Source organism: Plectropomus leopardus, chromosome 12 (assembly GCF_008729295.1).
Source record: "Plectropomus leopardus isolate mb chromosome 12, YSFRI_Pleo_2.0, whole genome shotgun sequence".
Classification (NCBI taxonomy): domain Eukaryota; kingdom Metazoa; phylum Chordata; class Actinopteri; order Perciformes; family Serranidae; genus Plectropomus; species Plectropomus leopardus.
The window spans coordinates 18872385-18893702 of NC_056474.1; the positions used below are offsets into that span (position 1 = coordinate 18872385).

General features: G+C 39.9%; 3 protein-coding genes across 3 annotated transcripts; 1 reads left to right on the top strand and 2 right to left on the bottom strand.

The window, feature by feature from the left end:
* Positions 1-961: 961 nt before the first annotated feature.
* LOC121951513 (pyroglutamyl-peptidase 1-like) lies at positions 962-4779 on the bottom strand. Its single transcript, XM_042497867.1, has 5 exons — positions 4660-4779; positions 4128-4180; positions 3319-3435; positions 2954-3186; positions 962-1947 (listed from the first exon to the last, which is right to left on the bottom strand). The coding sequence occupies exons 1-5, from the start codon at positions 4688-4690 to the stop codon at positions 1734-1736; spliced, it is 648 nt and encodes a 215-aa protein (XP_042353801.1). The 5' UTR covers positions 4691-4779; the 3' UTR covers positions 962-1733.
* Positions 4780-7789: 3010 nt separating this feature from the next.
* On the top strand, positions 7790-9742 carry LOC121951512 (transcription factor jun-D-like). The gene has a single exon (XM_042497866.1). The coding sequence runs from the start codon at positions 8045-8047 to the stop codon at positions 8978-8980; it is 936 nt and encodes a 311-aa protein (XP_042353800.1). The 5' UTR covers positions 7790-8044; the 3' UTR covers positions 8981-9742.
* A 3422-nt stretch (positions 9743-13164) lies between these two features.
* LOC121951234 (ras-related protein Rab-3A-like) lies at positions 13165-21028 on the bottom strand. Its single transcript, XM_042497495.1, has 5 exons — positions 20967-21028; positions 18885-19109; positions 16893-17011; positions 15196-15320; positions 13165-13381 (listed from the first exon to the last, which is right to left on the bottom strand). The coding sequence occupies exons 2-5, from the start codon at positions 19107-19109 to the stop codon at positions 13191-13193; spliced, it is 660 nt and encodes a 219-aa protein (XP_042353429.1). The 5' UTR covers positions 20967-21028; the 3' UTR covers positions 13165-13190.
* Positions 21029-21318: the final 290 nt, after the last annotated feature.

The window sequence follows — 21318 nt, forward strand, 5'->3', positions numbered from 1 at the left end:
CGACTTCGATACCTTTTCAATGTTCTGGTAACATTGTGTTCCTCTCACTCCATCCTGCACAGATCTTTCAGGTCAGAACAAGTTCAGCAGGTCTGTTGAACCAGGATGTACTGCACCCAGTGTTACTGTAACTCACTCGGCCTGCACCAGAGGAATCTGAAAGTAAATAAAGTATTAAAGAATGAATTGAGAAACGCATGACAAAACAGTAGATAGTTTCATAATTATGTTTTACATCTTACTGCACAACTCTCACTCAGTCATTCTCACTGCCTGAGAAAACATTGCAAACTTACCTGCCTTTCTAACATCAGGAGTCTATAATAATACAGAATCATAATCCTAAATTATTGTTGTCTTTTCATCTTAATATATCTGAAATCACATTTATCTGCCTCGCCTTTTCAGGTATATCTCAACAACAGCCACATACAAGTCTTTACTCATATACCAGGCCCTGACTTTTGTTTTCAGGCGCTGAACTCAATGAGAACTGAACCGAATTCATAAATAGCTTAAAAGGCAACACCAACGGTTCAAACTCTGAGTCTCAAAGTACACAATGTTCTAAAGTCACTTTGTGATCACAGATCATAAAATGCTTCAACAGGATGCTCATAATTTTTTTTCTTTAGTATTTGACATTTCATGGGTGTGGTTCTTTGCATAACACATAAAGTCAACTAACATTTCCATGTTTAAAATGTGAATGCTGGAAAGCTAAGGAAAGTGTCCTGCAGCATTATTCACAGGTATTATCGCTGCACGAACTCTTAAAAATGTAAAAACGTATGTTTATTGTTGCCTACGGGGTCCATTTATAGATGTTAAATGTTGCGTACTTTTTAAAGGGGTTAAACAAATGCAAGATTTTAAATTTTTTTTAAAAAGTACGAGCAGTGAAAGTGCAAGCATTATTTCATCTGACTGAAGATTTCACATGGACAAGGACAAATAAAAATAAGCCTGACATGTGACGTGCTTTAATCACAGCTTTTAGCTGCACATACATAGGACAGACACTAAAGTGATCAAACTACTTTCCATTGATTGTGTTTGCAATATATTCCCTGAGATGAAAAATTTTTAGTGTCAATCTTTAAATTTCTTCAGGTTTCTGTCATTTAAATGTCATCACATTTCTCTGGTACAATACAGGCAACAGAAAGGAATGAAAGCATATCAACCAAATCATACCAAGAGGACATGGGAGACTGGAGAGGACAGAAAAACTTCAAAAACAGTGAGAGGACAGAGTAAAGGGTGTCTGTGGCTTCAGAAGTTAGTGTAAACTATCCCACAGTGTGTCACCATATAGAACCTGTGGTTTCAGCTATACTACCTTGTTAGTACTACTCTAATATAGTCACGTAAATCTCCCTTTTTGATACAATGTCAATATGTCCATAATCGTTGTTGGCATCTATTTTCACAGTCTTATCAGAGGCAGAATTGTAGAGACGTGACTAACACTCACAGATGCCCACACACACATTCAAACCCACACATGCAAAGACCCAGATATACAGATGCTGTAGTCAAAACAAAACTATAAACCCTTCAATATCTTTTAGACGAAACACATGGTTTACAGTTGGCATTGATATCACAGTTAAAAGCACCCAATTCAGACTCAAGCTCCGAATCTTGACGAGAAATGTGAAATTCATGCCATTCATCTCGCGAGCTGATGATTGACTATCTTGAGTCATCGCTGCCTGCACTGTAAGTCGTTAGTGGTCATGCTGGTGTTGATGCTCGTGATTGCAGTGCTTGTTGTGTTCGGGATCCAGTTCCAGCTGTTTCAGCATCTCCTGTACGGTGGCCTGAAGAGCTCGACCCAGGTCGTGGCTGCTGTAGGGTTTTCCAAGCGGAGGCACGTGGATGAAGGCAGAGTGACCCTGCCCCAGGTATAGAGAGGTGTAGTAGGTGTAGTCACACAGATACCTGCCAGGGAGCCAAAGGGGTGGACGTTAGGTAAAGTTTTTCCATTTTTATAAAACAGAAAAGAGAGAGTATCAGAAAAGAAGGCGGTGAGAGTTTGAGGGGAATGCACATGTCGGAGGCTATGAGTCAACTTTGCAAAACAGTAGGTGTCCTTGGCTGTTAAGACAAGAAGACATTTCAAAATGAGTCATAAAATAATCTTAATTATCATGCACATTTGCAAGTATACAGCGTAAATAAAGAGAAATACTTGCCCATGTAGGCATGTATCAGTGAAAGACAAATATCTTACTTAACCCTTTGAAACCTGAGCACATTGGCGCGATTTCATTCATAACATGGGAAAAAGGCAATGAGCGACGAAAGAAGAAATGATCCAAAAGTTTGCAAGAAATTAGTTAAAAGTACAAGAAACTTACCTGAAAATACGTTATATAAAATAATAGTCATTTTCTAACATAATTTTAAATATGGAAGTATGGTCATTTCAAATAGATGATTTCCCCCCAGATATTTTCCCCTAACTTTTTAAAAATAATTTTCTAAACTTATTATTTCATGCACTTTGTGGAACAACATTTACAAAGTTGCTCATTGCCTTTTCCCCCCAGTTTTTGAAAGAAATCAAAGCAATTTGCTCTGGGTTCAAAGATTTAAGTACTTGTCAAAGGTGTGTGAAAAAAGCACAAGACAAGTGATGTCGCTACTGGTTTCAAAGGGTTAAAGGCCTAGTGTGTTGTTTATGGGGGGGGGGGGGGGTGTATTGTAGAAATGGAATATAAAATACGTTTGTTTTCTTTTGTGTATAACCACCCAACAATAAGAATTTTTGTATTTTCGTTACTCTAAAATGAGCAGTTTATATCTACACAAGGTTGTTTGTCTACAGAGATCTCCATGTTGCACTGCCATGTTTCTACAGTAGCCCAGAGCTGACAAACCAAACACTGGCTCTACTGCATAAATAACGGACGTAGCTGCAGTAACATTGAATAACATTTCTTACCTTCCAGCATCCTTAGAAACAGAAAGACTGACCCCGAGGCCAGAGTCATTGACCCTTCTGCAGACTGTATCCATGTCCAGCACTGACTGTATGCAGTCTGGGCCGCTGTCTATACAACACTGGGACGCCGGGCAGAAGCTGCAGTTGTCCAGGCGTTTATAACCCTTGTTGTGGCCGCACTGCTCCAGAGTGACAGTGGTGGCTAAACCAGAAACACCGACATGGACCACCAGCTTCTCACAGGACCCCAAAAGACAGAGGTGGCAGAGGTTAATTTGGGGCTTTTTTTTTTTTTTTTTATAAAGAATTGATGGATTTTAGGCAACATGTTATTCATGTACAGCATTGTGTATTTTCTTGAATACCTCTGGCTGTGGTTCTTTCCACAGAGAGGGCAGCAGCGTCTGAACAGCCTGATATTCAACAGGCACCTCACACACATGAAGGTCTACTGCGTCACCCAGCCCTAATCGCTCCAGTTCCTGTTAGCACAGGAAACATATATAAAGATCGGAAGTGCAGTCTTAAAGAGCTTAATAGATCAATGAACAATGACATGAAATGGCAACCCCTAAATCAGGTAACGATAGACTTCCCACACAAAAGCCATTTTCAAACACATTTACAAAAACTAATATATACCAGAAAGTTTTAAATAACTCCGAGCACATAGAAATTTTATGAAAGGTATGACAACTTCTGTTCTGGTGGTATTTCTTGTGTGCTCTGGATTACTTCCTATTAAAAAAAATGTAACACAAATACATGTGGGTAAATCTTTCCATTGTATATTATTTTTGTATGTGTTTTCCTCAACATGTACTTTTTAAAACAGTTAAAACATGTATATGTAGATCTTTGTATATATTTATATTGTGTGATGAATTTAAGAGGACTTTTTAAAATTTATTTTGTTACATCTGTAACACCACATGACTGTCATCAGATCCAGCTTTGGTATTTAAAGATGTTAGTTTGTTGGTTTGATTTCATACCAAACTAAGTCTGAATAGGAGTGTGTGGACTTTTCTTCATGTTGTTGACTGCTGTTCTTCATTTCCAGCACCTGCCTTGCACAGTTTTTGGATGTGTGCGACTACTATGTTTTTCAGGGCCTATTATAAGTCCTTCACCAGCACCTGGGTTAAAAATGAACAACCTGATTACGGATTACCTGCACTGCCACCCAGCTGGAGTTCACTGCATGCTCACCAAAAGGCTCGAAACCTGCAGAGAAAGGAGTAGCAAAGATTATTCTCCAGTGCAGTAATGAGAGACTGTGCAGCAAATAAAAGACTCAGTGAGGATGCTTATCTGTCATGGCAAGAAGTGATAAGGGTAAATGTAAAAATAAAAGACTTAATTCAAAGTCCAAAGGCTGGAAGTTAAACATTAATTGCAGTAACAGAGCAGTAAAGACACTGGTCTGTCTTTCAGCTGAGCAGTTTTGTCACAAAAATAAGAGTACATTTACTGTCACTCAGATTCCTTCTTGTGCATGTATTTATTTCCTGATCTAAACCATCAGATAAAACCCACCTCTCCTAACAGCAACATTACTCTCTGTAGGACATTCATTTAAAAATCAGTGCAGCTCAGTCATAACTAGAACTCCATAAGCTATAACAGCACTGTATTGACAATAAAGAAATCATTTAAGACACATCTGTCCCTCTCCAGTCCTCTGACCAATTAAAGCCTCTCACCTGTTACTATTACTTTCCTCTTATTGGCCATTGTCCTTAGTTGTTATGACAGGAATTGTCATAGATTAATAATAAAGGGATCAAATATCCCAAACAGGAATCCCAGGATTGTCTACGCTTGCTGCTGTCTTCTTCTGACTCACAGCTGAGAGGAAGTGACACACTAAATCTGGATAGATCACACTGCCATCTACTGTGCGGGCATGCAATCCTCCACAGCAGCTCGTCCTTCAGTAATGCATTTGGCAAAGAAGTGAAAAGAAAGTCGACAAAAGCAGACTTGTTAATTTGTATTCCTTCAACATGCAGACATTTTTGGAAAGAGGACAAGAGAGGATGAAAACTGATCTTTTTAATCCGACTGTTTTGATGCAATAGAGTGTAATTCAAGCCATGTGTTCACTGAAAATGAAACCAAGCATCTGCACTGCATTCACGGATTAAAGGTTAGAAGAGCCGTCTTGTGAGTGGCCAGTGAGCGTGAATGAAAAACAACCTCCCCTCCATCAATAACAACTGTTGAGACAGCTCATGAATGCACATTTAACCCCTAAGCAGCTGCTCCACTGGAGCTGCTTAGTGGTTTTACTGGGCAGCACCCAGGTGTCTGTGTATGCACTGTGAGGGTGACAGAGGGCGTTACTGAACATGTGTGCCCAGTTAGCTTCTCCCAAGGGAGTTCAAGTCAAAGGACACTTCTCTGGCTGAGGGAGGAGAAACTGTATCTTACACAACCTCTGACACACTCCATTACCTGAGTTTAGAGGACAAACCTTCCTCACAGTTTGTTGTCATGAAGGCAGAGCTAATCTAATATCGCCCTACAGCCCTTTTTTTCATTCCTGGTGCTGTCCACACCCATTGGTTGCGAAATGACTCACACATTCTGGACACTGCACCCTATGTGGCTTCAAACTGGCACCGTGAAGAAAATATGTTCTCTATAGGGTGGAGATTTTTTTTTTCTTTTCTCAGAAGAATATTTTGAGATGAATGTTTCAAACAAACTTCTGTCACTTATGCCTCTATGGTTACAGAAGCAATTTCTGCCTCTGAACCACACACACACACACACACACACACACAAACACGCACACACGCACACACGCACACACGCACACACACACACACACACACACACACACACACACAGTAACACCTCCAACAGCCACCTACACAACCTGCACTGCAGTCGCTAACAGCCCCCTCCTCTCCCTCCACCCATTCACCTTTCTCTCTCCATCTCGCTTGCGTCACTTGCTATGTCAGTGTTGCCATGGAAACTAATGATGCCCTCTCTGCTCCGTGGTGCTGATGCAGACGGTCTGCTGACGTCCTCACTGTGTATGGGTGGAATAACAATATTCTACTGTAGTTTCCACCACAGAGCCAGACTCAAAAACATACTATGGCTGGATCTATATGGTGTTTGTTTCATTTACTTTATTTTCTATAATGCCCTGTTCTATTGTATTTTACACTATTCTTTTCTGTGTAACTCAATTCAATAATGTTTTACTCTATTCTATTTATAATGCTCTTTTCTATAGAGTTCTATTCTTCTCTTAGTGTATAATGTTCTATTCTATTTCTTTTATGTTCTATATTTTATTTTGTTCTATAATTTACACTATTCGGGTCTTTTCTGTTCTATTCTATAATGTTTTGTTCTATTCTATTACTTTCTGTTCTCTTCTATGATGCACACTATGTTGTTCTTTTCTATTTTGTTTTATTCTATTCTGTGTTGTTCTACTGTATTCTATGTTATATATATTTTTTGGTCTACAATGTTCAATTTTATGACATTATATTCTCCTGTATTCTTTTCTGCTCTATGATGTTCTATTCTGTAATGCACCATTATCACTGTTCTTTTTCTATTCTGTGGTGTTTTATCATATTCTATTTATAATGCTCTGCTCTGTCAGATCTGCTGTCTGTTCTGCTCTATTATATTCTCCATATTCTACTCTAGTCTATTATTTCCTGTTCTATAATGTTAAATTATTATATTCTAAAAAGCTTTTTCATTATCCTAGTCTTTTTGTGTCATTTTCTATTCAAGAATGTTAGATTTATTCTATTTATAATGCTTTATTCCATAATGATCTACTCTATTGTATTCTATAATGTGCTATTCTATTATGTTTTGTTCTATTCTATGCTGTTTTATCCTATAATGCCCTCAGGGCTCTACTGTATTATTATTTGTTCCTTTCTATACCATTCTATTAAGTTTAGATATATTCTATGATGTTCTGTCTAACTTCTGTCATCATCTTTTCTTTTATTAAAACAAATAAATATGAGATTTCACAGCACTGTGTTCCATTGTTATGATTACAAAAATCTGTGAACCTACAGTATTTTGGAACAAACTGTATAAATAAAGAGGTTGAGGGCAGCTCATCAGCCATTAAAACCTTTAACCTCTCCACATGCTTCTTTCAAACACAGAAACACATGGTTTCCTCATTCTACTGTCACTGTTTCCTTCCCCTTTTTCTAGTGTATGCTCAGTTTACCCAGAAACACTTTCAGGACACTTTGTAACACCTCATTTCAAGTCTCTTGGTCTTGTGTGAGGGCTGAATGTGACCATTGATCCTCAAAGACCTGGAACAAGAGGTGCTGGCAGGGTTAGTGTTAGAAGTAATTGGAATAAAATTGAAATTTAGATTTGAACACATACTTTAGGACCCAATTGGGATTCTATTTTGTTTAATGGAATAACAAGATCATGCCTAATGTATTAATACTCAAACCTGACACTATCTAAAAGAAACTTCTGTATTCTTCTCTACCATTAACGTGTTTTAAAACTGCCCTGGCCTGCCTGAGTTGAACGAATATTTTCTGTAGGGCCTGTTCCTCTGTTCTTTCCTTGGCCCTCGCCTCTTACACCTTCCCCGCCCAGTCTCTGCTCTCTTTTGGCGACCCTGAGCTTTTTTATGCTATGACATCAAACCACAATGCATTGCACTGTTTGTAGTTTACCTAAAGTCTCCATGGCAATAAAGACCGGCTCGGCCCCTTATTCAAATTAAACCGGAAACCAACGTCATTTTGGGCCAATCTCCGCGCTCTGGAGTGACATAATGGAATTTTTAGGGCTAGAAAGCGAGCGAGGTCTGGCGCTGCGCATAGCAGTCGTGCCATCGGGAAAAGACAATATCACCCGCGCGCCGAAGAGACACATCAGAGCCCCTCAGGCACGGCAGCTCAAGTGGTCGTCTGATAGAGTGGCTCATACACAAGAAGGGGTATAGGGCAGCAGGATCGCATGAGAAAAAGGGATCAGCTGATTTCCTCATGTTTGGATGTGATTGCTGAACAGTCGTCGATGCGTAACGCTCAACACTCCCTCATGTGAGGGTGTAGAATGGAAACAACCCTCTACCCAGGCACCGTGGTGAATACTCAGAGGGTCTCCAGCATCTATTCCCAGAGCACGATGATGAAGAAGGACATTAATCTGAACCTGGACGACCAGAACTCCGAGCTCAAATCAAACCCACTCCGGGACGCAGACGGACTCCTCAACTCTCCAGACTTGGGACTCCTGAAACTAACCTCTCCGGACCTGGAGCGCCTTATTATCCAGTCAAACGGTCTGGTCACCTCCGCAAACTCGGCCTCTCAGTTCCTTTATCCGAAGTCAGCTAGTGACGAGCAGGAGTTCGCGGAGGGTTTCGTTAAGGCGCTGGAGGATCTCCACAAGCAGAATCAGCTGAGCGACGCGGGGTGCGTCTCCGTGGACAGACTGGAGCTCCTCGGGTCGGCCAACGCGGTCGGATCAGCCGGGCTGCAGACATCAGACCTTCCTGTTTACACTACCTTGAACGGCTATGCGGCCAGTCCGCTCGGAGCCACCACCATCAACTACTCCACGGACACCATCCCCTTCCCGCCGCCTCCGTCTCATCTAGCCAGCGCGCAGCAACAGGCGGCCGCTGCGGCTGCTCTGTCACGACTCCAGACTGCCGGTTTGGTGAAGGACGAGCCTCAGACTGTACCAGACATGCAGAGCTTCGGGGACAGTCCCCCTCTGTCTCCCATTGACATGGACAACCAGGAGCGCATCAAGGCGGAGAGGAAAAAGCTGCGGAACAGGATAGCCGCCTCCAAGTGCCGCAAGAGGAAACTGGAAAGGATCTCTCGGCTGGAGGACAAGGTCAAGAGCCTGAAAACGCAGAACACCGAGCTGGCGTCCACAGCCAGCGTCCTCAGGGAGCAAGTGGCCCAGCTGAAGCAGAAGGTGATGAACCATGTCAGCAGCGGATGCCAGCTTTTACCAAACCAGGTCCAGGCGTACTAATCTCCAGTGATGGTGCTCTTTGTGGATGTTTATTAGTATGCTCTGAGGATACAGGCCTGCATTATAAGGAACTTTTAAAACACAAAATCCTTATCAGAGACTTGTCATGAGGCCACTGTAAATGCACTCTCCAGATAAAGCCTGTAGAAACAGAACAGACACTTGCACTGTACAGTGTAATGAACAGGCCTTGATAAGAGAGCTGCAGGAATAATGACAGGTTAACCAGCAGCAGGTGTGGGCTGCAGCCTGCTCTCAGTCATGCAAATCTGGCAGTGTTAAGCAGCAAAATGACTTCTTTTGTTGTCCTAATTTTTTTGGGAAGCCATGTAGCAAATTGCTATCCAGTGGATTGATGCAGGATAGCATTTATGTGTGTGTGTAAGCTGGACAATCTCTACCAAGAGTGCAACCAAACACCAGGGTGTCACCAAGTGCTGTCACCCACTGTGTAATATAATGCCTTACTTGTTTACAAGCACTTAGCAATGACAAATATATATTTTATTTACTGAAAACATTTCTTATTTTACATATGGTCTTACTTATTGTTTTTTATTTTGCAAAAATGGACACTGCATGTCTTGTCGCTTTTGTGTACAGTAACCATTGTATCTTTCATTATGGTGGCTGCTGTGTAGTTCTTCAGTCGCCAAACTTCCATGAATGTATGTGTACGTGCTGAGAATCCTTATCTATCCATGTGTAATGGACTCTCAACGTCTCTCCCTGACATTTATTAAATTCACTACATTACTAAAACCGACGTGTTTTATTTATTTACTCAGACAGGAGGCTCTGTTTGTTATAGTTTGCATAAAGATTTGTGAGAATAATAAATAAACTCATACCTTTTTATGTTGTTTTGCAGAGTTGACACCATGGGTGTTGTAGTAAATGCAGCAGAGAGGCTGAACCAAACCATAGATGGTCAAACAACTCTGAGGGTAGAAAACAAGACATTATTGCATTATGATGCCCTCTGCTGGGCACAGCCTACTCCAAACATACATGTGCATTTACTGTAAATCACTGACTTTCTGGGAATAACTGTTAAAGCAACGCAAGACTCCAGCTTTAAGAATTTTTTTTATTGATTCCTCATTTTAGCAAATCTAGCATTACAGAAGTACAGCACAATTCACACAACTAATACCCGGCGGGCAGAAAGTTTCTATTTACAAGAGTTATTTATGATGGGGAGGGAGGAGGAAGAGAAGGAGTTGAATAGGATCGATTCGTGTTCCTAAGTCACCGGCAAGTTTACAGCTGTAGCAAAACACAATAAATAAAGTAACAAAAATCTGGTCAAAAGTGAACCGATGCAGTAAGAATCACTATTTTAACGAAGTGTTCAGAGTATTCAGTTTACTTCCAAAACATTTCCCTTTTTGAAGCTACTGTGCAGAGTAGGAAAACACTATCACTCAAGTTTTTTTGGTGCAAATGTCTAACAAGCACTCTTTTTGGCTCAAAACATATCATTAAAATCTCTTTGGAATTAAGACTGCCTTTACAGAAACTGTACATTCGTACACACCCTTGTACAGTATTGCAAACCTTCAGCACGGTTTGTAATTCGCTCATTTTTGGGTGTGGAGAAAAAAGAAACTGCTATTGCGCTGTGAGAACAGTCTGCTTTTACACTACCAAGTCTTAAAAGTTACGTAACCCATATCAAAAGACAAACAAACTTCCCACCAAAGCTGCGTGGACATGATAAGAGATTCTTACACTGGAATGTTTTAATGTTCCTCTTGAGGAAGCATATCAAGCTTTATATTCACTGTAAACAAATACATTTAAAAGCTGGGAGAGTTTAAGCAATTGAATACTATTGAACATCTCTTTAAAAAGTAGAGCGCAGATTGCAATGCATAATCTAGGAAAAACCTTATCTTCAAATAAATAAAAGCTATAAATTATACAAAATAAATAAGTTTTATTTTAAAATAACTTAGAGTGTGTTTCCGCATGCCTTGCATGACTGACAGAACGTATTGTACTGTATACACAAGCAGACAAATCCCTAACTTTAGCATCAGAGAGAAAGAAAACTCACAATTTGACATTTAACATGCTTAAAAACATCATGTTCCCCCAAAAAAGTAAAGATGAAAATAAAATCTACCAAGAGACTATCTGAAGCTGATGGAGAAGTCTGTAGTAAACCAGTGCTCACACTCACATGCCTTTCTAATGAGTGCATGTTGCACATTGTGTGCAGTGGATAGAAGTTAATACAATGAGAAGGGGCAGCGGGCTTAACATGTGAAACCTTTACCCCTACATGGTTCCTCCGAGTACTGAAACTGTAGGACAGACGGGCTTTAAATTCAGACAACAGCTCACACAAATAAACCATCCAGTCAACCAGAACCAGATAAAAACATCAACAACATGCACCTCTCACTAAAGCACAGGAGGGAATCCAATATCCTATTATTGTATGTTAATTATATATGAATATATATTACATAAGCATTTTTAAATCTGTATCTGCTGAGTTTTAAACATTTATACACTTCTCCCTAATCCTTTACTTCTGTCTTAAAAAAAACTGCAACAAAAAGTAAAAAAGCAAAACAAACAAACAAACAAACAAACAGGACTAAGAATCTAAAATCAAGCAACCTCCAGAGGCCTATGCCACTCCTTACCCGGAGACCAACAACGTGACTGACACTGCCATCACATTTTGCTAAAAGAAATGTTAAAAACCTGGGAAGGGGCCAAAAACGAATAATAATGATATTATTGACAAGATAACTGATATGCATGGCTTTGCTATTGTTATGTTCATTGAAGCATTAAAAGAGAAACAAACCTTCAAAAGATCCCATGTGGATATCAAATTTGAACCAAAATTATTAGTAGATACTCACAACACTGGGAGACTGGTTATTTCACCAACCAACTCAAAAACGTAAAAAAAACACCCCGATCTCTACCCACAGCAACTAGCTTACAGTTTCAATGGGATTATAAGTAAAACAAATGTAGCTGATTTGAATCTGTTCAGGTTTGAGGCGTTAGTGCTGAACGGGGCCTGGGATTAGACTATCCACAGCCTTCTATAGTAAAAACCGACTGCCAGGAATGATAGAGTCTCTGGCAACATCCACACTAATATGTTTGCATTTACAAACGAAAATCATATCTTTACACACTAGTGTAGCATCGCTTCAAAAATAATCTCTTTCCATACAAACATGCCTGAAAACGCATATCACATGACCATTCACGTACACTGAGCATGCGCTTGCCGATGTAAACGAGAAGCAGATTGTCTACTCTGCGGTTGGTTGCTTAGTATAAGAAAATACTTTGGACATAGGTAAGAGTAAGACCAGAGATTTCTCTGATGGAACCGTTGAAAACGTGGAACCGTCACTGAAAGTAACACATGAGCGTAAGGCGGTCAAGGTGGCAGAAAACAGTCATTGCAAGTCCTTGCAAAGCAAATACTGTGAAATATTGGAGCGGTACCGGCCACGGCAATGGGAGAGGAGTGAGATGGATGAAATCACAAAAGGTATATAAACCTAGCTATAATATTTTGGCTTGACGATTGTGACTCATGAGACCCAACCACGAAGCGAACACTGGTGTCTGCGTCATCGTTTCCAAGGTAAGCAGCATTTCTAGGTTTCTTTTTTTAAGGGTTACAAAACATCGGAGTATTGTAGATACTAGGCATGAACATAGCAATAGTTATGCATTTCTAAAATGAAAATATATTGGTGTGGATGTAGCCTAAGCCTTCACTGACTTTTTATGATTCTGTGAAGATACAGTATATTGTGTGTGTGTGTGTGTGTTTGTGTAAATGTGCAAAAATAAGAAAGAAAGACAACTTGAGATTGTAAATCTGTTAAATGTTCTTCACCCCTCTGACTAAGTTAGCACTGTCACAGAATCTCTGTTTTACTGAAATTAACCATTAAAATGAAATGACTGAAAACACCAAGTGTTTGGGGAGAGCCGGTTCTTGTGGATGATGCTCTGCGTGTAGTGAGAGGGGCGGAGAATCCAAGCAGCCAGGCTGTGTGTCTCTGTATGGCAGTGTTTGTGTGTCATATATGTGTGTCTATGAGAAAAGAAAAAGAGAATAAGAGACAAACCTAAAAAGGTGTGTGGAGTTAAGGACAGCAAACAGTGTGTGTGTGTGTTCTTTTTGGTGTGTGTGTGTGTGTGTGTGTAGTCATGTTTAGCAAGCACAATCCTGATGGGACCTCTGAGGCTGCTCGTTGAGCTGTGGCCCCTGTTTGGTGCCGGTAACAGTTGGGTCGTTGTTGTCTAGACTCTCTGACATCCTCTCACAGATGATGTCCACCAGCCGCTCGAAGGTCTGCTTCACGTTAATGTTATCTTTAGCGCTTGCTTCAAAGTGCTCAAAACCTGCCGGGAGGGGTGACAGAGACACGGAGAGGCGAATGGTTACACTTATTGTTCTGCTGTGAAGATTACCCAGTTAAGCCACTTATCTCATTATGTCAGGACACATTAAGGCTACAGTCACACAGGCAGCTCAAACCTCAATATTTTTTCAGTCCTTATCAGATTTGTGTGTCAATTAAATCTACTCATAAGTCTCTTTTCAGATTATACTCTCAGGGTAACTTCGATGTTTTCACCCTGGACCCTATTTTCCCATGTTTTTGTGTCTAAGTGACCAATGGAGACAAAACTTTCTGAAACTGGTACAGTATTAAGAGAGAAAAAAATGCAGCTATGAGACGGGCTGCAATTCAATTTCTTTTCTGTCTCCATCACTAGCAGCCATACACTCCAAGGAGACTTCCCTTTTCATTGAGAGAAATGAGTTTCCCTTTCTTTTCCTGATTTCAATGTGCGCACATCACCAGTTTCAGGCAAACAGCCAGAAAGATGGTTTTTCATGAACAAAGTATTATGGGAGCTAAGTAAAAAATAAAATAAAATATAGATGTAGATATATAGATATACATAGATAGAAAATTATCAGAGATTTAAATTGTTTTTCCACAAGTTGTAATGGATGAAATGACACAATTTCAACTCAGTGGAAAACTGCTAAATTGCAGGACGAGACCTTTGCTTGAGGGAGTCTTGGTTACAGAAACTAAGAAAGACACCTGATCAGCGACAAGGTAGGGCTCCTTTCCATAATGTTGTCACGTACTGACAACTGACGGCGCACTACTGTCTCGAGTGGTTACGCTGCAGCCTGTTTTCCGACAGTGCTCTCTCTCAACTCTAGACCAGTTTCAAAAATCATTGTCTCCATTCTCATTTAGACACTAAAACGTGGAAAAATTATGATCCAAGTGGAAAAATATAGAAGTTTCCCTTTAAACCTCTTTCACAGGTGGTTTGAAATTAAGCAGAGTGTTTACTCTACTGAACAGTCAACATACTGCAGCGTTTCTAGCTCCACCTTTTAGTACTGGATCTGTCTGCCACGTACCCCAAGCAGAGGGTGAACGGTTCCAAAGGTACTAAAGGTACTATCCACAACTTTTCACGATGGAAACGAAAAAACGTGTTGAAGTGAACTGAACCGTGCTGATCTGCTGGTGGACACAGTCAGATTACATGAGATACTCTTTTAGCATTATGTTTTTGGAGTTACATGTTCCAACAGAAAGAGAATAAAAATACACTTAGCTTGTCTAAAAAAAGCAGCAACCAGGCTATTTTTGCCGCTGCAAATTCCCTTACAAAGACTGAACTGCTGATATTCAAATCTCTGTTAAAACTAAAAAAAAAACAAACCTAAAACTGATTTAGACTCGGGTTAGTAGGGTTAAATAGCAATGCTGCCTTTGATTCAAAATTACAGCAGATTGAATTGTTGTTATCTCAGTTTCAAATATGATGAAATTACGTTGTGTAGCAAGCTGAGTCTAACCATGATGACATACATTATGCCATCAACAGAAAGGGGCATTAAAAAGAGATTAAACAGGACTTCTGTTTAAAAGACTAAAACCTCTAAAAATGAACAGGTTGAATCAAAATCCCACTGAACAAACATAATACAAACATTATGAATTTTACTAATGTTTAGATGTATAATTAATACATAATCGCCCCCTCTTTGGGACTCTCAGGAACTTAATGCATCGTGGTTATATGTATTTCCTTAATAATCCCAGGAGAGGAGAGGAGTAACAGTGGAGATAAACAACAGAGAAACAACAGCTAGTTTTTACTCTGATCAGGTGACTTACCCAGCTGTTCTGCCAGCTGCCGGCCCCTCTCTGAGGCCACCATTCGTTCATCCTCCATATCACACTTGTTCCCCACCAAAAGGACCTGGGCGTTATCCCACGAGTATGTCTTGATCTGGGTCGACCTGTTAACGGATACAATACAAGGTATTCAGCTGTACTGGCTGACTGAATCTCATAACCATATTTTATTTCTTAAATGCTAAGCAGTTTTTAGAAAGTACTGCAGTCTCAGTACTCCAACAAGCCTAACACACACCAGTGTTTCCCACCAGTCTGAAACACACTTGCGGTGGGAGCAGGCAGAAAGGGCTGGCATTACCTGCCGATACAAAAATAGTCTATGTGTGAGAAACAACAAATATGTGTGACCTTTCATCATTATGCTCTTCTTTATTCTCTTTTTCTGATTATGCTCTTATCTTTAACATCTCTCTGTCTGTCTGCTTGAGTGTGTGTGTGTGTGTGTGTCTGCTGGTCTCTCTGGCTCTCTGTTTAGACAACTAAGAAATACCTGAAATGAATAGGCTACATAAAAAAAATTACCACCACCACAACAACAACAAAAACCCAATAACCAACAGCAGTAATATTGGGCTATTTCTAATCAATATTAGTGGATTGGCAAATTTTGAAATTTCATAATGTTGGGAGTAAAATAGTGTGGGAATTGAAACTCCAGGAGAGCAGCAGGGAGAGGGGCAGAAAAATAAAAAAGGTTGGCAAGCATGGGATTCATAATTTATTAATTTACATCATACATGACATATTCTTTGCTGTTGTTGGTTTTTTTTAGATTATCAGTATGTCTTCTTGCCAGATTCACTTGCAGCTGCAGAGAAAACTGGCACCAGAACTATAGCAGCAGATCGTGAGCTGCACACTGGCGCCTCAGATGCTTCTGCCTCAGACGCTGAACCAAAATGAACAGTTAAAGGAGTGGAAGTGCGAGGGAAGATTGCCCGCTCATTGAATGATCACAGATGGCGTCACTCTCAGACAGATAAAGAATAAAAATAAAAATGCTAAAATAAACTTTGAAGGCTGTTAATAAACCCGAGAGAACAGCCAAAGTAAAGCATATGTGTGGAAACACTGCACATGCTTCATCTGCGTTTTGCTGATGTCAAAAGAAAAAGCTGTATTTTATTTAAAACCATCATTGTTTGAAGTCATATTTTAATCACCAACTTCATTTTGAAGCATGTGAAAATGGCAAAGCCATCAATGACAGACACACAAGAGTGAACATTTTAACATAATAGGCCACCAAACAGGTTTCTAACAAGTCAAGTTTAACATATTCATATAAACCACTAATCTGGATAAGAAAACAAAGGCAAATGGTAAAAGTTTAACCAAACTGTCTGAGGTAAACATGTTTTCTACTTAGTTAAATTTTATTCAGGTTTTGACCTAAATTACTTGCAGTTTGTTGTGCGAACATGCAGTTTGACAAAGCAAAAGGAGGATTTAAACAGACATTATTGGTGCTTTCATCCGTCTTTTCATATGCAAACAAATGTTACATAACAGGATTAAATGCTTTTTCAAACTAGTCTGATTATACTTTTGCTCTTGCCCATCCACTGCATGTCTAGTCCCAGCAAAGTCAGCTGAATAAAATAAAATAAAATAAGACTGTATGTTCTTCACATCCTTCCCTCATACACACAGACATGCATGCAGTTCCTCACCAGTCTTGAACAGCGTTGAAGGACTCCTCGTTGGTGATGTCATACATGAGGATGAAGCCCATGGCTCCCCTGTAGTAAGCTGTGGTGATTGTCCTGTATCGCTCTTGACCAGCAGTGTCCTTCACAAACACACACAAACATCATGTTACTTTTGAGTATATACACATCACTGTCAAAGCAGGATAGGTGTATGATAAAGACATACTCAAATAAAAAAATAACAAACACCTACAGACTCATGGTCTCATGGACATGACCATTTTCCATCTATCCACAGATGCTCTGGCTCAGATTGTGGCCTAAACATCATCATGTCCATGTAGGATTAAATAAGCATTGGGAATAAAACAGCAATGTGTGGAATTTTTTTGTCTTTTTAAGCAGATCATTGTGACCCAGCACCTGCAAAGGATATATGATGGTGCATGTTTCTCCTGATGATTGTGGAGGTGTAACAGTAAGCCAAAGTCCCATGAGCATTAGGTATTCCTTTGGTGTCCTATGTAATAAGCAATTGATCCTGGGGTCAGCCTTTATGGCTCGTGTTAATTACACTTCAAGGGTATTGCCAGCACACAGTGGATGAAGTGATTCTGGGGACTGCAAAGGGCCAGCTGGTTATCGTTAGAGACACATGATAATAAAAACTGCCTTAGTCAGAGATGTGACAGTGCAGCATGGAAACAGACATTTTTACCAGAGACAGTCTGCAGGTAGTGAGGAACTTTGCCCTGATTCTGATGATCAAATCTGGTTTTGTGCAGGTTTGCTGGATTCTTAGTGCTGTAGAACTAAAATTATTTGTTGATTACTTGTGAAAAACAGTGTGCAATTTTTTGATAATTGATTATCTGCTCGATAATAATAATAATCAGTAGTAAATACTTTACACTGGATGTCACTGCTGTTAAAAACTACATTTGTATTTCAGTATATTGTTCATGGAGATGCCTGTTTGAATCCTGTGCCATGCCAACAGTTCTCCCATCAACATTTGCATCAGTTATTGGCAAAAACAGCCGTTATATATTGGCATATCAGGTATCACCAAAGAATCCAATATCGTCTACCTCTAATTTACATTAGTCTTCACTGCTACATAAAGCTATAGAATAAAATTGGGTACATATGTAAACTTGGTTGCCAATATTGTAAATTTCTTCTTGATTTCATATCACGTTCCTTCTGGAACATGTCTGGTTGTGTTTAGAGGCTTTGTTTGGTGATTGTTTTCATGGTGAAAAGTGCCAATATTCTCTGTTACAGCCCTGTTGCAATAATGGTGCAGGGAGGAGCTGACCAATCTGTGCAGACTGGACTTTTTCTGGACCTAAATGGAGCGTCTCAGAGGCTGAATACAGGTGTTCCAGCATGGACAGTATGAGAAAAATAAAGTGTATTTCAACCATTAACTCATGTGAACATGTTCTGGTAAGAGCCTTAAATACAAGTATGAACCTGGAAATGATCTTAATAGGTCCTCTAAAACGGAGAGCAGTAGGGCAGGCTCCATTTTCTTGAATTAGAGCAACTAAGCTGTCAGGCACATCTTACTGTTTTTTCTGATTATACTGTGAGCCTATGTAAGTCTGAGTGTGTGCTGTTTCACTGTATTCTGAGCGGGAATATAAATATGAGATTGGACTTATAATAGCGACTACAGAGAAAACATGGATTGCAACATCTCTAGTATTTATGTAATGTGACTTCTCCACCGGTTACACCCTTACTTTTTTAGAGGTACCAGAGTCTATACAGCAGCAATGAATGCAAAACAATGACAAGATAAAAGGTTGCAATTAGCAAAGCAAAGTGAGTTTTATAATTCCTTTTCACAACGCTTCAAGTTTCCAGAGTGAAGTGTCAGCTCCTGAAAAGCAGCCGTTGTGGCGACTGTGACTCACTGGTTTGCCTGAAACAACTTTTTACATGAATCTTGTCCCCCTTACCAACCCCAAGTCTGTATACATACATGTGTGTTCACTTGCTCACCCAAATCTGCAGCTTTATCCTCTTGTCGTTCCTGTAGATGGTCTTCACCTTGAAGTCAATGCCCACTGTGCTGACAAAGGCTGGCGTGAACGAGTCGTCTGCGTAGCGGAAAAGGAAGGACGTCTTTCCTACACTGCTGTTGCCAATGATGAGGATTTTAAACATATAATCAAAGTTCTGGTCCGAGGACTCCTTCTGTCCGTATGTGGCATTTGCAGACGCCATCTAAGCAAGGATTGAGATCACACATATTACTCAGTAATAAGCTTGAGGAAACTGCATGTAATAATAAAAAAAACACCTTCAAATACAACCCAGTATAACACCATCACTACCACCACAAACTACAGTCACAAAAAAAAAAAAAAAATCAGTGTTGAATGAAATCCTCTCTGACAATGTCTCCAAAACTAAATGTTATATAACCCTACAAAGGTAGAGCTGTTGTATTTGATTCCATTAGATTGTGCAGACCTTTATTCACGACACTGTATCCACTCTCTATAGTTATGCTGTCATACACAGCTTCCCCGTCACTGGCTGAAAAATTTCATGTTTCGTGCAGATCAATGATAAAACTGGATTAAGAATAAACGAAGAACCCTGCCTATTTGCCATTTAATAAAATGTTAATGTTCTGGTTTGGACATGTGACAGATTACAACACCCTTTGTCAATTTGTTTGAATATTGTTGAAATATTCCACTAAATTTGCTTGAGTCGAAAGAAGAGTATTAGCTCAAAATGTCATTTGTGGATGTGCTAATGAATTGCATTTACAAGAGCTACAGTGTTTTCAATGTTGTTTACAGCTATCCTTTTTATCGAGCCCCTCGCTTAAAAGATTGTTGGATGTGCGTGAGCCATGGGGTCTAAAACAAGTGTGAGAAAGAAAAACAGTACAGAAATCATGTATCTGAGGGCATGGCAGGCATCAAATATCAAACTGACTTATTTATTGGACTGACTGTTCAGCTATTTCTGGTTGGTTTGCTCTTCTATAACGCTGTTGTAATAACTTTTTTTTATGATCTGTAAACATGTCTCCTGTATGTTGTGGTTGTATTTTAGTAAAGAGACTACTGAGAAATATAAATGTATGATCATTATAATCTTGCCAAAATAAAGTTTTAAGGTGGCCTCAGACTTTTGCAGAGTACTGTAAAGATAATTAATATGATGGGGTGATGGCGTTAAATGATGTCAGTATCGCCTGCTGTATGAGGTCAGGTTACACTCCCAAGCAGTCTAATAACTTTACCAGGGAATGAAATGATACCGTTTCGCCAAGAGGCTGTGTCAATACAACTAGCCAATACCCACACACAGCCTTGAGTGTTTCCACTTCATGTCAATAACACTGGCCGGACCAACCATGCACACCTCCGCCCCAAGCAAGATAAGAGGACGGAAGTGCCAGAGCTTAGCAGGCTAAGCATCAGCTAAACTGACTATCCTCTCCCATCCAGGAGGGCAGGAACCCTCCGCTAGCCGAGGAATTATGAATGACCATATGGTTGAATGGGCCTTGTAGTAAATAAGAGAAACACGGACAAACTGTCAGCGAAGTAGTGCCCTCTGAACACAACATGCTCCCAATATAAACGGCCTAAAACACATCCTTATCCACAGCGGAGCTTATCATGCGTTAGCTTGCTACTGAATATGTTGCTAACTGCCTGAAATTTAGTCTGCTTCACGTTAGCTCGCCAACTAAAAAAACCTAGAAAATACAGTACAATGCGTTTTGTCATACATTACTTTCCACCTAAAATAAATATGAAACGACTGTTAAAGAGGTAAAAGCGATACATATTAAAATATACGGCTTTTAGCCTTTTAAATTAGGCTAGCATCGCTACCTTTAATGCTAACGCAGAAGACCGTTACCAGTATTTAAAAGTGGCAGCAGGAGCTAGCTAAGCATCCCAGCTATGTCAAATGAAGGTTACTCTTCCTTATTTATGGCTAAATATTTAGTCTAAAACCAGAATATGACAAGCGACAAGTAATCCGCATGTTATCAGCTGCAACTGTTTGACTTAACACGACCCAGTAATGAGAAATAAGCGCAGGATTTACCGTTAAGTGTGTGTTTTATCCTCCGCGTCGCAGCAGCCTCAGTGCCCAGCTTTGCACCTGCAGTAGCTCGTGCGTCTCTTGATTGACAGCGGGTGCAAACAGAGAGTAAGTATGATTGACAGGACGAATGACCAATCAGAGAAGAGGCATTCATTCAGACAGAGCCCCGCCCCCCACAGAGTCAGTAAATTATTTAAAGCTTTTAATTCAGTGTTATTGGTAATAATATATAGTGAATGTTAGAGTAGTGAATGATCGTCATGATACCACAGAAAAAAACACTGATGGAGAAAGTTTGCCTATATCACGGATACTTTATTTAACAAGTATAAAAACTAGGTTATGATTACCA

What these genes read in the sequence shown, in the direction of transcription:
- LOC121951513 (XM_042497867.1), bottom strand. Translation starts at nt 4,690, where the DNA reads ATGGCCAATAAGAGGAAAGTAATAGTAACAG. An exon ending in CCAGCTGGGTGGCAGTGCAG is followed by an intron (nt 3,436 to 4,127) that starts GTAATCCGTAAT and finishes CTGTGCTAACAG; the next exon opens with GAACTGGAGCGATTAGGGCT. An exon ending in GGAAAGAACCACAGCCAGAG is followed by an intron (nt 3,187 to 3,318) that starts GTATTCAAGAAA and finishes TCCTGTGAGAAG; the next exon opens with CTGGTGGTCCATGTCGGTGT.
- LOC121951512 (XM_042497866.1), top strand. Translation starts at nt 8,045, where the DNA reads ATGGAAACAACCCTCTACCCAGGCACCGTGGTGAATACTCAGAGGGTC.
- LOC121951234 (XM_042497495.1), bottom strand. Translation starts at nt 19,109, where the DNA reads ATGGCGTCTGCAAATGCCACATACGGACAGAAGGAGTCCTCGGACCAG. An exon ending in GGATAAAGCTGCAGATTTGG is followed by an intron (nt 17,012 to 18,884) that starts GTGAGCAAGTGA and finishes GTGTTTGTGAAG; the next exon opens with GACACTGCTGGTCAAGAGCG. An exon ending in TTCAACGCTGTTCAAGACTG is followed by an intron (nt 15,321 to 16,892) that starts GTGAGGAACTGC and finishes ATCCGTTAACAG; the next exon opens with GTCGACCCAGATCAAGACAT.